General features: G+C 39.1%; 1 protein-coding gene across 1 annotated transcript; it reads right to left on the bottom strand.

Moving 5' to 3' along the window:
- Positions 1 to 4,898: 4,898 nt before the first annotated feature.
- On the bottom strand, positions 4,899 to 5,446 carry LOC147457878 (glucan endo-1,3-beta-D-glucosidase-like). Its single transcript, XM_086513375.1, has 3 exons — positions 5,374 to 5,446; positions 5,030 to 5,305; positions 4,899 to 4,939 (listed from the first exon to the last, which is right to left on the bottom strand). Exons 1-3 carry the CDS (start codon positions 5,444 to 5,446, stop codon positions 4,899 to 4,901), a joined length of 390 nt encoding a protein of 129 aa, XP_086369501.1.
- Between the last annotated feature and the right edge of the window lie 8,827 nt (positions 5,447 to 14,273).

Raw genomic sequence — 14,273 nt, forward strand, 5'->3', positions numbered from 1 at the left:
AGAGAGAGAGAGAGAGAGAGAGAGAGAGAGGGGGAGAGAGAGAGAGAGCCAAAGTTTTTTTTACAAAGATGTGAACTTTAAGTTGAGAGATAAGCTTTTGTTTGAGCGTCTCAAAAGCTTCTTGCTCTCCTTTCTAGTCCATGCATACTTAACATTATTTTTTGTTAGATCATCTAGTGGACTTGCTATTAATGATTTTGTTTTTGATAAAGCACCTATAGTATGTACACATACCTAAAGCTCCATAACTCATGTAAACTCCTTGGTTTAGGCCACTCTAACTTTGTGGGGTCCATACAGATACCAAATTGAGAGACAATATGACCTAAATACTTCATTTCTTGCAAGAAAATTTCACTTTTTTTATTAATGAAAATATTATTGTCTCTCAAAGCTTGGAAAATTCCTTGGAGCTGTTTCTTGTGCTCCTCGGTGAATTTGGAGTAGATGATTATATCGTCGAAGAATACTCTAGTGAATTTACAATATGATCTGTCTCTATGGGTCTCATGGTTATTTCGAACATTAACTTGTGCATATGCTTCTCAAAAATTATAGGCAAAAACTTATGGAAGAAATAACTATGGGGGCTCAAAATCTCTAGATCTTAAATCTATACTAGTGTTACCATTTATTTCCAACATCATCGTCCTGCGATCATGATAATTTATTGTCCAAATACCTTCAAGGTCACACTGTAAAAGAGGAGTGATGTAGCTCCTCGAATATATATTTTGTAAACATTTTTTGAATTTTTAATAGAGTGGCATGTGTATATAGTGTTGTATGTTTTTCCTTGAGCCCCCAAGGATTTTTTTTCACCCACATTTAGGGACCTTTATTTGAATGGGATTGTTGGATCTATATATAGAGTTTTGTATATATAGAACCATAGCCCTAGGTCCCCACTATATATACACATCTAGTGTGTTAGTTCTACACACCCTTTGGGGCTCTACGTGTAGCATGTCATCTCTCTTTTCTCTCTCCCTCTCTCTCAACTACAATCATCTCTCTTATCTCAGTTAAGGCTCAACAAAACGATCCGTATAAGAGGAAGTATGGTTTCTCTAGCTGGTCCTATGTGGTACCGAATTGAATGAGGTGTTCTTCTCTACAAATTTTCACTTGGGAGAGTATATGGAAATTCTAAGTCTTCCACCATGGATATCTTTGTGCGAGGAATTGAGGAAAGAAGGTGTGGCTTTCTACAAGACAATATGGCCTTGTTTCAGTGCTATTGGGGTTGAGGCTACACCAAAGAGTCCAATAGAGTGGAGCTTAGTGAAGCATTTGCAATGGTTTTAGAGAGGAATTCTATGACTAGAGTTTTGGTGTTTTTGGTGGTCCTTGTTGTGCCTTTTGATGGTAATTGACTGTGATTCAAAGCCTTGATCAACTTGACTCACTTCGTAGTGTTTGCAATTAGATAGTGTCTTATAGTTCAAGAAGTTTTGAGCCCAAATTGAGTTGAGAACCCACGTTTTTCATTGAACCTTAATTTAGGAAAATAAAATAAGGGGATTTCTTGTGTTGTGGGAAGGTGTGAGACTGTGTGAGAGAGTGCATGGTGTCTCCACGAAGACGGTAGACAAAAAGTTCTCCAACACCCCCTTAACGGAGAAGACCATCGCATGCTTCTCTACACCATAATTCAAAGAGGGAAGAGAGAAAACAATAGAAGAAAAAGGCGAGAAAGAGGTCAGTCTCTTCTCCATATTCTTCATCCTCTTCCTCTTCTGAAGAAAGTGATGGTGAAGACAAAGAGGAACAAGGGAAGAAAAAGGCGAGAAAGAGGTCACCCTCTTCTTCATCCTCCTCAATCTCTTCCTCGATAGTTTGCAAAAGAGAAATGTGTTTCAATGGGGCTTAAAAGACCTAAGGTTCGAAATATCATTGTGAGTTGCTATTGTCACAGCATTTACCTTTGGCCGTCGAGAAAGTGCATCGGCCACTTGGATATGCTTGCTTGCAATGTGAAAATATGAAAATTGAATTACGAAAGAAAATTTTCCCACCTCATTTGTTTTTCAGAAAGATAGGTTTGGGTCATTGAGGCTTTGATGATCGGTACATAGAATAAATGGAGTCCCTAGGAGATAACGCTTCCATGTTACTAGGTCAGGTAAGACAGCTAGTAGCTCTTTTCTATAAATTCCTTGTCGAAATTCAATCTCCTACTCTGATATGCTATGGCATTCCCTTCTTGAATTAAAATTGTTCCAAGGCAATTACCACATGTATTGGACCTCAAAGGGATTTGTGAGATCCGATAAAATAAGAGGGTTGAGAGATCAGCTTTTGTTTGAGCGTCTGGAAAGCTTCTTGCTCCTTTCTAGTCCATGCATACTACATTATTTTTTGTTAGATCATATAGTGAACTTGCTATTCATGATTTTGTTTTTGATAAATTACCTATAGTATGAACACATACCTAAAGCTTCATAGCTCATGTAAATTCCTTGGTTTAGGCCATTCTTTAGTTACTTCCAACTTTGTGGGATCCATACGGGTACCAAATTGAGAGATAATATGATCTAAGTATTGGATTTATCGCAATAAAAATTCACTTTTCTTTTGATTAATGAAATTATTATTGTCTCGCAAAGCATGGAAAACTACTTGGAGGTTTTTCTTGTGCTCCTCAGTGAATTTGGAGTAGATGATTATATCATCGAATAATGATGAGATCTGTGTCCATGATTCTCATGATTATTTCTAACATTAACTTGTGCGTATGCTTCTCAAAAATTAAAGGCAAAATCTTATGGAAGAAATAACTATGGGGGACTCAAAGGCTCTAGATCTTAAATCTATACTAGTGTTACCATTTATTTCCAACATCATCGTCCTACGATCATGACAATTTATTGTCCAAAGAACTTTGAGGTCACACTGTGAAAGAGGAGTAATATAGCTCCTCGAATATATATTTTGTAAACATTTTTTGAATTTTTAATAGAGCGGCATGTGTATATAGTGTTGTGGGTTTTCCCTTGAGCCTCCAAGGGTTTTTTTTCACCCAAATTTAGGGACCTTTGTTTGAGTGGGGTTGTTGGATCTATAGATAGATCTTTCTAAATAAAGAAACATATCCCTTGGTCCCTACTATATAAACACATCTAGTGTGTTAGTTCTACACACCCTTTGGGGCTCTACGTGTAGCATGTCATCTCTCTTTTTTCTCTCCCTCTCTCTTATCTATAATCATCTGTCGTGTCTCTACTAAGGTTCAATAACAAGATCAGTATAAGAGGAAGTAGGGTTTCTCCAGGTGGTCCTATGTAGTACCGAATTATTCACATTCTATTTTTGAGGGTGGTGAATCAGGTGCTCTTCTTTACAACGTTTCAGTTGGGAGAGTATATGGAAATTTTAAGTCTTCAATGGATATCTTTGTGCGAGGAATTGAGGAAAGAAGGTGTGGCTTTCTACAAGATAATATGGCCTTGTATCAATGCCATTGGGGTTGAGGCTACACTAAAGAGTCCAACAGAGCGGAGCTTGGTGAAGCATTTGCAATGGTTTGAGAGAGGAATTCTGTGACTAGAGTTTTGGTGTTTCTGGTGGTCCTTGTTGTGCCTTTTGATGGTAGTCGACTGTGATTCCAAGCCTTGATCAACTTGACTCACTTCGTAATGTTGGCAATTAGATAAGGTCTTATAGTTCAAGAAGTTTGGAGCCCAAATTGAGTTGAGAACCCAACGGTTTATAATTGAACCTTAATCGAGGCAAAGTAAATAAGAGGATTTCTTGTGTTGTGTGAATGTGTGAGGTTGTGTGAGTGTTGTGTGAGGTTGTGTGAGTGTGTGCATGGTGTCATTTGCTCCATCAATGTGTGTAAATTACCTGTTTATTACAGGAGAAGCCTTAGAAGTGTAGGTCTAGCCACATGATCAGAGCAGAGTGACAAAGGGGGGGGGGGGGATGTAACGATCGAACATATTGTGGTCATGGATGCTTTGTTCAATGTGCATGTAAAATGTGATGCCCTTAGAAAACCATGCAAGGTTCTTGATGACCTTTTTATTAGAAATGTCATGTATTGTAGCGAGTTGATTGCCAAATATGCCTAACATGGTTGTGGTAAGCATGATAGAGAGATGGTGATCAACGTATTCATGAGAGCAAGGGGAAGTTGATGAATGTAGAGACTTCTCATTGTAAATGAACAAAAAAAAGTGAGCCTTTAACACTAGAGGAGAAGCATGTCGTGACCCTCCAACACTGAAGGAGATAACAAGTTTCTGAGGAAAGGGAAAATATCCTATGGTGCATCAAAATACGGTGAGGACAATGCAACCTCCCGGCCATATGCATATATGGGTTTTTACTTGAGTGTCCGATTACATATTTAGTGTTAAAAAAACTTTCACCATGGCCTCCTCTAATGTATACATAAAAGCGTACATTATGGATAATTGCAATTGTGAACGGCTCGTTGCTTCATCCATAGCTGCACAAAGCATGCATCCTCTTTGTGGCAAAGAGTGGTCCTCTTTGTAGTAAACAATAGAGAAATACATGAAACATCAAGCTTACTAAATCCAGACTCACTTTTGGCCATGCATTCTTCCATGACACCCATTTGCACTTTTGCAAAGAGTCATTCAAGGATCGCTCGGAATGTGATAGACATGGATTATGTTAATTCCTTCCCAACAATCAAGGACATTATTGCAGCTAGGAAAGAGCAAGACCCTATCCACCGGTTTATCTTAGGGAGATGGTCATATCGTATATATGAGAGAGAGAGAGAGAGAGAGAGAGAGAGAGATTGCCAAGTTACTTTTGAAAGAGGTCAACTCCAAAGATAAAACAAAAATAGCAGCGTATGAAACATTTTGATTACGAAAAAAGAGAAATGAGTTAAAAAGCTAGGCGTCCCTATAATTAAATCAAAGATGGAGACTAGGATAACGGCAGTCCGCGGAGGTACCTGCAAAAATCGACACATAATTTTAGCTAAGCAATTTAGCTGGTCGACGAGCGGAGCGGAATTAGTGAACTAACAGAAAGGACGACGTACTTGGGTCGACGACGACAACCATGGCGCGGTCAAAGAAGTTGCAGGGCACAATCTGGCCACGGGAGTTGCGGCGCTGCCAGGAAGAGTTGATGACGTAGGAGGCGTGTGCGAAGGGAGTGTTGGGCTCGAAACAGGCGCCCGTGCCAGATACGATGGGCCCACAGTCGTGCACGATGTCCTCCGCCGCCGCTGCACCCTCCTGGCACAGCTCCTTCATCACGATGTCCGTCAACACCTCGTCCGTCAGGCCTGGACGTGCCACACACCAGTACTGCCCTCCTGCATATTCATAGCGTAAACCTTAATTCATATCGAATCACCACCATTAATTAGTATTATCATACCTGCGGCGTCCCGCGAGCCAAGTCCTACAGCCAACGCCGCCAGCAGGACGACCAGATTTGCGAGCTGCGTCATTGTGCGATATGTGATTGCTAACGCAAGGGCTCACTTGCTATTGCTAGTTTAAAATTCATCCTCTGCCTTCAGGGCCCTCTTATACCAGTTTAAAATTCACGACTGCGGATGTGTCTTGCATGGTTATAGTCTGGATTTTTGAATCATTTTCAATATCAATATAGTATATTGAGGTTGTGAAGCTATGAGCATTTTGACAAGGCAATAGTGTTGACATTCATGCTAGTGGGTTACTTGAGAAGGTCAAGCTTTGCATCTTAAAGGGACTTAGCAGGCTCCCCCATAGGGCTTCTAAAGATGCCTTTTGGGAGGGTGCATTTTGTGTGAGATGCCCCATAGTATGTAGCTAGGTGCCAAAATTTGCTAGTACAATTTCGATGGAGACTCCCATCGTCGTCATTGTCACACCTCAACAAATAAGTTTTCTCCTTCTGCACTTGCAATAGTATGTTATTGATAGCATTGACATGAAGCCATAAATTTTAAAGAATCGCCATGGGGTTGCCATTAGAAGGATACAATTACGTTTTGGCAATTGCAGGTATTGGTTGTACATATTTGGCGTTTAGTGTATTTTTAATTGGCTAAAACTATACAATATGTCAAGCTAGCCTTGAACAATTTCAACCTATAAAATGAGAGAATCACAAGTGCGTTCTTTTCTTCATTGGTTTGACAAAATGTTTTTGGCGAGGCTTGAATTCACACCTAGGGGTGTCGCATCGCAAAAAGATGTTGTCGTAGTCGCTTTAGAGAACGATTGCTCAGGCTCTCTTGTGATCTTAGCTTCTTTTTAATTTTCCTTTTTGTTGTTTACTTACGTTAGCAACAATATACAAATTTATTGAAGGGTCCTCTATGTCAAAGAGGGCCCTGCATGACGGCTGCATCTTGCACGGCCTTTAAGGGGTATATGGAAGAGCCCTCTTAGAAGAAAATAAAACAAGATAATGATCACACCATGGCATCACAATAATTACTCGCAAAGTTTTGTCAAAGACTTGCACTTCCAAGATCAACCATGCCATATATGTTGTGTGTATACATGCTAAATTTTGATGCATCTTTTTTTACTTTGAGAGATTTTTTAAAATATAGCTAGCATAGCTATGATCCTACATATGATGAGAGATTAGTGAAGCTACAAGCTTGTAGTGTCCTGTTTAGATGAGAATGAAACTTGATCAAATAGTTACTCTCACAAGTCATACCGTACTACCTTGTAGAGGTACTGCTATGATTATCCATGGAGGAGAGGACACATAAAACATGCCTTTCAATACCTTTTGATGATGATAAAAAATTCAAAATTGGAAGCGTAATTTGTATTACAATGTGAAATACCTAGGGGGTCCATTCTTACAAAACAACATATTAACCGTATAGTTGTGGAGACTAGCCATCTTGCACATCCTCCAATTCTGTATTCTACTTGCACTAATAGTTCCCCTGTTATAAGTGTTGCAACTTATACAATTACTGTTCGCAAAACAAACTGCGACCTTTATTGTTGCAACCATAGCTGTAGTATTAGAAAAAACTATAACTTTGTCCTTTAGTTTTTGTAAAAAAACTACAAACCTAGTGCTTCATCCAACATTTCAATGAAAAAGACTATTAGCAACACTTTGTCACTTTGATCCAATAATTTTAATATCCAAAAATGTAGTAAAATTGCCAAAAAGATTTATATTCAATTGTATTCAATAAATGTGCTTGGATTTACAAAACAACATAATCACTTTAACTAATCTTTATAATAATAGTATTGTTTCAAGCATTCACCTCAGTAGGCGTTTGTAGTAGGAACTTTGTTGCCCTTTGGGGCTGGAGCATGGGAGGCCATAGGTGCGAGCTTCACATCATCTTTGTTGGAAATGAAGGTGAACATTTTGGTGCATAGCATATGCACCAAGCATGCAAGAACATCCTTGCACAAGGTGATGCCCACCATTACAAAATAGAGGCTTCTATTTTTCACTGTGGCAAGCTGAAGTGATAGAGTGAGTATAATTTGTTGAGTAAATCAGGGTGTTCCTCAAGAAAAAGAGCAAGAGATTGGGGGGTTATCTTAGGGGGTTACCAGGGAGGCAAGGGTTTGCTAGTAACCTTGGTCAACTTATTTTGAGATCTCTCTAGAGCATTAACGAGCTTTGTAGCTTTCAAATTATGCAAAGCAAAGGGCATCATTCTTGGATCCCCCCTTGTCAATCAAAGAAATGTTAGCACACCCCATATGCAAAATAAAAACCCAAAACTACTAATGTGCTGATAGAAAAGAAAGCAAGAATATACATAGAACTGGAAATGTGCATGGAAATGTGTATGAATAAATGTAAATACATGCCTTTGGAAGCTTTTTAGATTTGATATTTGGTTTCAAATACAATGGACCGGGGATGGACCATGTACACATTGTGAATAGTTAGGTTTGTGTGTCGAGAGTCACACACATATTTTACATACCTGGACAAGCTGTCGGAGGCTTGGATGTGGTGATATGTGGCTTGTTCTGGCTCTAGGGTATTTTTTTGAGAATTTTTGAATGTATATAATGCAAGTGGCAAGTGTGGATATGCTCATCACAGGAGATGCGATCTACACTAGAGTGGAGACTCTTGTAGGATACCATTTGGTAGGATCAAAATCTAGGATATGGACTTGCAAACCATCGTGAAGGTGAAGGAGATCCCCAAAATGATGAGAAAATCTCCATACCTCATAGAAAACTACATGATTCTCAAAGGGGTATCTCCAAAAGCATGTCAGGAAGATGGATCACCTTGAGAACAACCTGAAAAACTCCAGTTGTGACCTCTCCTTCTCCAACTTCAGGCTAGGAGGCATTCTTGTCATTGTTTTGATCATCCTCTTTTGCTTTTTGTAATTGCTTAGTTTTGTTGGATGAAATTGTTGCTCGCAGTTATTCTATAGAAATTCTGAAGTAAAGCATATTCTAAACAAAATCACTTTTGGTGGGTATTATAGATGAAATTGTGGATGGCAGCTACTCTATAATATTTTTGAAGTAAACCTAATTCTAACTCCTATAGAGGCTCATCTAAGATTTGATTTTTTGCATCTGTCAACTTTTAAAACCTGTTTATAAATTTTCCACATGTAGTTTTTTGAATCTCTTGTGGTGATCAAATGGTCTTTCCTTCCATTTTGTTCCTGCCTGCTAATACTTTTGTACTTGCAGCTATGAACTATAAGGCCCTTTTTATTTGTGGCATTGATAAAGCTTTATGCTAGCCTCTATGGATGTTTTGTGATGGCTTTGGGCCTTGTTTGCTGTTGTGTCTAGACTTCACAGGAATTGTATGACCAATGGTTTTGATTAGTCTTTGAGTATGCTGCAAGGAGTCTTGTGCTCTTTGGGCCTTTCCCTCATTTTCAAATCTAAATTGTTAAGGTCTTTTTATCAATAGAGAAATTTCTACATGGTGATGGATTTTTAGACTTGAACTACTTTTTTTTTTTTGGTCAACATCACATGCCAACTCTAATGTACAGTTTATGATAATTTTTTGAGGCCCTCGTTTTGTGTTGAGTTGGGACCCTACTTTTCCATTCTACATAGTTTTATCAGTGTTCTACTCCTTTTGATGCTTAGTCTGCATTGGGCTTGTTAGTTTTGATCCTCGAATCATTTCTTGTGTCTTGCTCTTGTTCTCTCATCTACTGATATTCTTAACATGGTATCAAAGTAGTGGCCATATCCAACCAATCAAATACCTTGTAGATTTCATCACAAGGAAGATGGATAAAATGTCTTTGCATCAACTATGTTAATTTCATTGTCCTTTTGTTTATTGCTCATTCCTATTTGCTTCAATAGCAAATAAAGTTTCATGATTTTTCTATTTTTATTGTTCATTCCTTTTTTTGTTATGGATCATTCCTATTTGCTTCAATAGCAAGGAAAGTTTTTGATTTTGCTAGTTTTCTACTCTTTAGATGATAAAATAGAGGTTGAGTGAGCATTGTTGTCCAAGAATTGATCATGATGTACAAATTTTTTGTTCAGTGTGCTTAATAAATTGATTAATAAGAACTAATCTTGCAACAAGGCTATATGTATAAAATAAAAATATAACGGTACTTCTTGCTTAAATTTTCCTTCATGAGCTAGGGTGGTGTTGCCAAAGAACTCAGCATCACATATTATGTCATTGATAATTTTCACATGGCCAAATTGGACATGCAGAAGGGATTTGATGGTCAGGAGGGATTTTATGTACAAATCGGAACTTCTATCCTATCACAGACAAGTTGGTGCTAGCAACGGTGGCTAACACATGCTACACTAATTATGCACCAAGCTAGGGATGTGCTATGGATGTACACAATATTTCCTATCTACATTGTATAAGGTCTTGATCGTGTAGGAGTTCCAACTTGTATAAGCTAGAGGGCTCAACTTAATCTTATAATAGAAAGGCTTGGATTCCATGCCTTTATAAGAAGCCCTTTTATGCAAAGAGGATTCATTCTTGAGTATTCATTCTTGAGAGCTCACTCTTGAGTGTTCACTTTATGGATGGCCTAGCCTTGAACTTAATGCCCATGCTTAGAAGGCTAGTGCTAATCCTTTGTAATTAGGAAAGCTCTTCTTGGTTAAATTAATCTCTATTTTTCTCATTAGTCTTGTCTTCTCTACATTTCATTATGTCATGAAGTAGTTTTACACTCTCAAACTTCCCAGGCAGGTCGAGGGTGCCCACACCTCCCACTTGCATTATTTACATTCCAAAACACTAAAACACATTCCCTTAGGACCACATTCAAGGCTTTGATTACTTTGTCCAGGCACGTGCATGTGCCCGATCATTGGCATGCGACATGACTATTTACCATATATACATCATTTTCCATACTTGAAACCAAAAATCACATTAGAAAACCTTCCAAATGCATGTGAAAACCTCTTTATATACACAGTTCCCTGCATATACCCACTACTATGTACAGACAAAATGTGGTTTATCATCATTGCCCAACCCCAAGTTGGGAATTTATGCTCAACACTTGCATCAAACTGTGACAAAAACCTATAAAAGTGGTTGCAAACATCCTCCTGGATCATATGGAAATTCATCCACTTGCATAGCACCACCCATGTAGCCAAGCATGCCACTCACACCAAATGCAAAAGCATCTAATTTCTTTCCAGAATGACACCACCAACCTGGATCCCAATAATAATTTGAATTTCTCCAAGGTTGGCACATGCCATGTTGTACCACACTTTGTTCTAATTAGACGAACCCACAAATACCTTAAAATGCATCTCATAACTAGAGCCCATTCGATTGAAAACCATATATCCCACATTATCTTTCTGATGCATTGACCTCTCTTCATTCCCCACGCCCAAGAGATCATCACTCGAAGCATTAATAACTCCATTCCAAAATTGAAAAGGCTCTTCAAAAACACTATCATCAGCATCCTCTTCTTCCACATAAGGAATCTTCCACTTGAAAAGCTGGAAATATGCATACAAAGCCACACAAGACATCATAACCAATTCTTCATCATGCCAAATTTCCCTAGGACTCACCGACTGCCAAGCAGGATCTTCACAGATAAAGGGATATGGCCCATCCATACATTGAGGCATGTGAAATGCATCCACCAAATCATCATACAAGAAAAAGATCACTTTAACCTCCTTGTCTACCCCATCCTCAAGAAGTTTATACTGAGCAACCACATGGCACGTATCATCACGAACATCCCTTGGAGATGGCACTAGCATCAAATCCCTGCATACATAGAACTTATTCTATCACCTTCATGACCCAATACCTTTGCATCACAACCACTAGAGGGTTTCCCAACCCCTAGCTTTGGTAAAGCACATGGAACCAAGGTCACATCAACCATCATAGCATCATCCTCTCCTGCATCATCTTTACTTGAAGTGAAAACTCCATGACCATAGCCTAATATCTCATTGTCAATGCAAGCATCTATGTCATATTGCTGCAAAGCCCCTTCCCAAAATATACATTGCTCTTTATGCAAGGCTACCATGTATTTCAATGGATCTAGTGCCTCTATGTCATCATCGCACCAGCTCTCACAAACATAAATTTTGTCACCATCATAGGTTACCTCATCCTTGTCAATTTAACTCTCATCATATTCACTTCCCGTGCTAGTTTTCAAACTTTCACATTCATCTACTGCGTCCTTGCCAATTTTCAACATAGGCATGTGTATGGTCTCCGAAGTTTCTTCACATACTTTGTTTGCATCAACTTTGCACATATGGGCATTCGTACCTATCTCCAAACTGTTATCCTTGCAAGTATGAGCATCTACAATCATGACTCTATGCACATAAAGGTCATCCACACTATCCATACTAGGTATTGACAAAGGGTACTTCATGCCTGTACACATAGCTTTCTCTCTTTTTGTAGCGTTACTTTCAAATGCTTCACACATGGAATTGGGCTCTTTCTCTTGCACTTTCCCTTTAAGGACTCATCATAACAAACTTGTGAATACCTGTATCTTTGGCTATTTGTAAAACCAGAATAGAACTCCCCTTTAGACATGGCTTCCACGTGCAAAAGAGCATCTCTCCACACTCTCCAAGCATCATAAAATCTAGACCAAGATTTTGCAGCAAACTCAAACTAGTGACCTATTTCCATGCATCTTGGTGAGGAATCACCTTCTTGAACCACTTCAAAAAGCATCTCTTAAGCATGTCCCAATTGCCCTTCTCATCTTGTGACAAGCCCTCATACTATTCTCTTGCATTACCTCTGACCACCAGATTGATACCTGCAAGCTTTTGTACCTCACTTGGAACTGCACGGCATAAACATGTCAAGTCGAGCTCATATGATGCAAGCCAATAGTCTGCATCCTCACAACATGTGAAAATAGATATTTGGAATGGCACCATCATATTGAAATTCCCTTCAACACAAAAAAATGTGGATACATCACTGCTCGAATTTCAATTTTTGAGTGCACAATCAACAATTCTCGCTCCCCATCGGGATCCCCAAAGGATGATGGAGCAAAAAATGCCGTGCGCACACTCACACACCCAGACATCTCAACACAACACAAGGAATTTACTTAACTTACAATTCACACACACCACCACTCAAGATCTCAATAAAGGTACTACCCACAAGCTCAATTCAAACTCCAAACACCTCGACCTACAAGCCCTTGCCTGCCCGCTGACACTACAAGGTGAGTCGAGTTGATCAACACTTGAAATTGATGGTGACCAAAATATACAAGAAAAACCATAAAAATATCCAAAAATGTAGTCACAAAAGGCCTCTCTCAAATCATTGTAAATCCTTCACCAAACTCCACTCTGTTGGACTCTTTGGAGTAGCCTCAACCCTAATGGCACAGATAGAGGGCCAAATAGTCTTGCAGAAAGCCTCACCTTCTTTCCTCAATTCTTCGCACACACACATCCATGGAAACCTAAAAATTTCCATAGACTCTCCCAAGTGCAAAATCAAAGAGAAAAGCTCTCATTCACTCCTCCACACACTTGGAAACAAGACGCGAATGCAACGAGACTGCACTAGACCACCTGTAGGAACCCTGCTTCCTCCCACACAGAGAAGTGAAAGTGCTGATATTGTACTCCAAGAGTTTTCTCTCAGCCTGGAACATCACGAATTTGAAGCCTTTTCACACTATATTTGACCATTTTTTGACTTTTCTAGGCCTAGTTTTTTGGCTAGTTTTGACCCTCGGCGGGCATTTTTCACACGATAAATACCAAACGGACTTCAAAATCCACCAAATCTTGTAGACTTGGTCCTTGATACCCAGAACATATTTCCAAATACCCACTTTCCACTTTTGACCACTTCTATGGCGGTGCACGCATCACTACATATCAGGCGCCGCAAATAGACAGTTACTGCTTGTGCCAAACTTCTCGGTCAAGTCGAGGGTGCCCAAACCTCCCACTTGCATTATTTACATTCTAGAATGCTTAAACACACTAGACCAAAATAAGCCAATTGGGACCACATCCAAGGCTTTGATACCTTGTCCAGACACGTGCGTGTGCCCGAACGTTGGCACGCAACATGACTATTTGCCATTACTTGAAACCAAATATCACATTAGAAAACCTTCCAAATGCGTGTGAAAACCTCTTTACATACGTATTTCCATTCATATACCCACTACTATGTATAGACAAAAGTGGTTTATCACCGCTTATATTATCGCGCATATTGCTGCGCATATTACCTCGTATATTGCCGCGTACATTGTCACCATACATAATTTAAAAAACAAAGATGCTCATTTGGTTCATCCAATTTGGATGACCCAGATGCGTATATTTATTGTTGACCTGCATAAAGTTATCAGATCTATGACTATCTTCTTCAAGCACATAGTTCACATCATCAAATATTGGTCGCTTCTTCTTAATACTCTATTCTCACAAGGGAGCTCTATTTATTTTAGGGGGTTTGTATACTCATCGTTGACATTGAAGAGTGAGCCAAGTCAACCAATAATTTGGTAGCTGATGCAGTTGAAGATTGACGTAAAGAATCTCTATGCATGATCGTTAATTCTAGTACTAGGAGCAGACTTATAACCTTTAGAATAAACATCATATTTGACACTTTGTAGCATTGTCAAATTTCCATTGCCATGTTTGTGCCAATTGCCTCATACAAGCTAATTTCCTCCTTTGTGAAGGTGGTCTCTACTTCCACCTCTTTGTTATTGACCTTGATTTCCATATGTTCCATCTCTTCCTTTTTTGGTTCTCCACTGTGGTGATTTGAGCCTCGAGGGCCACGAG

Source organism: Adiantum capillus-veneris, chromosome 5 (genome assembly GCF_014529385.1).
Source record: "Adiantum capillus-veneris isolate H3 chromosome 5, ASM1452938v2, whole genome shotgun sequence".
Classification (NCBI taxonomy): domain Eukaryota; kingdom Viridiplantae; phylum Streptophyta; class Polypodiopsida; order Polypodiales; family Pteridaceae; genus Adiantum; species Adiantum capillus-veneris.

Bases quoted from the DNA above. Each gene is read 5' to 3' on its own strand.
- LOC147457878 (XM_086513375.1), bottom strand. From the start codon at position 5,446: ATGACGCAGCTCGCAAATCTGGTCGTCCTGCTGGCGGCGTTGGCTGTA. The intron at 5,306-5,373 runs GTATGATAATAC...AATATGCAGGAG, and splicing joins TGGCTCGCGGGACGCCGCAG to GGCAGTACTGGTGTGTGGCA. The intron at 4,940-5,029 runs GTACGTCGTCCT...CGATTTTTGCAG, and splicing joins GGTTGTCGTCGTCGACCCAA to GTACCTCCGCGGACTGCCGT.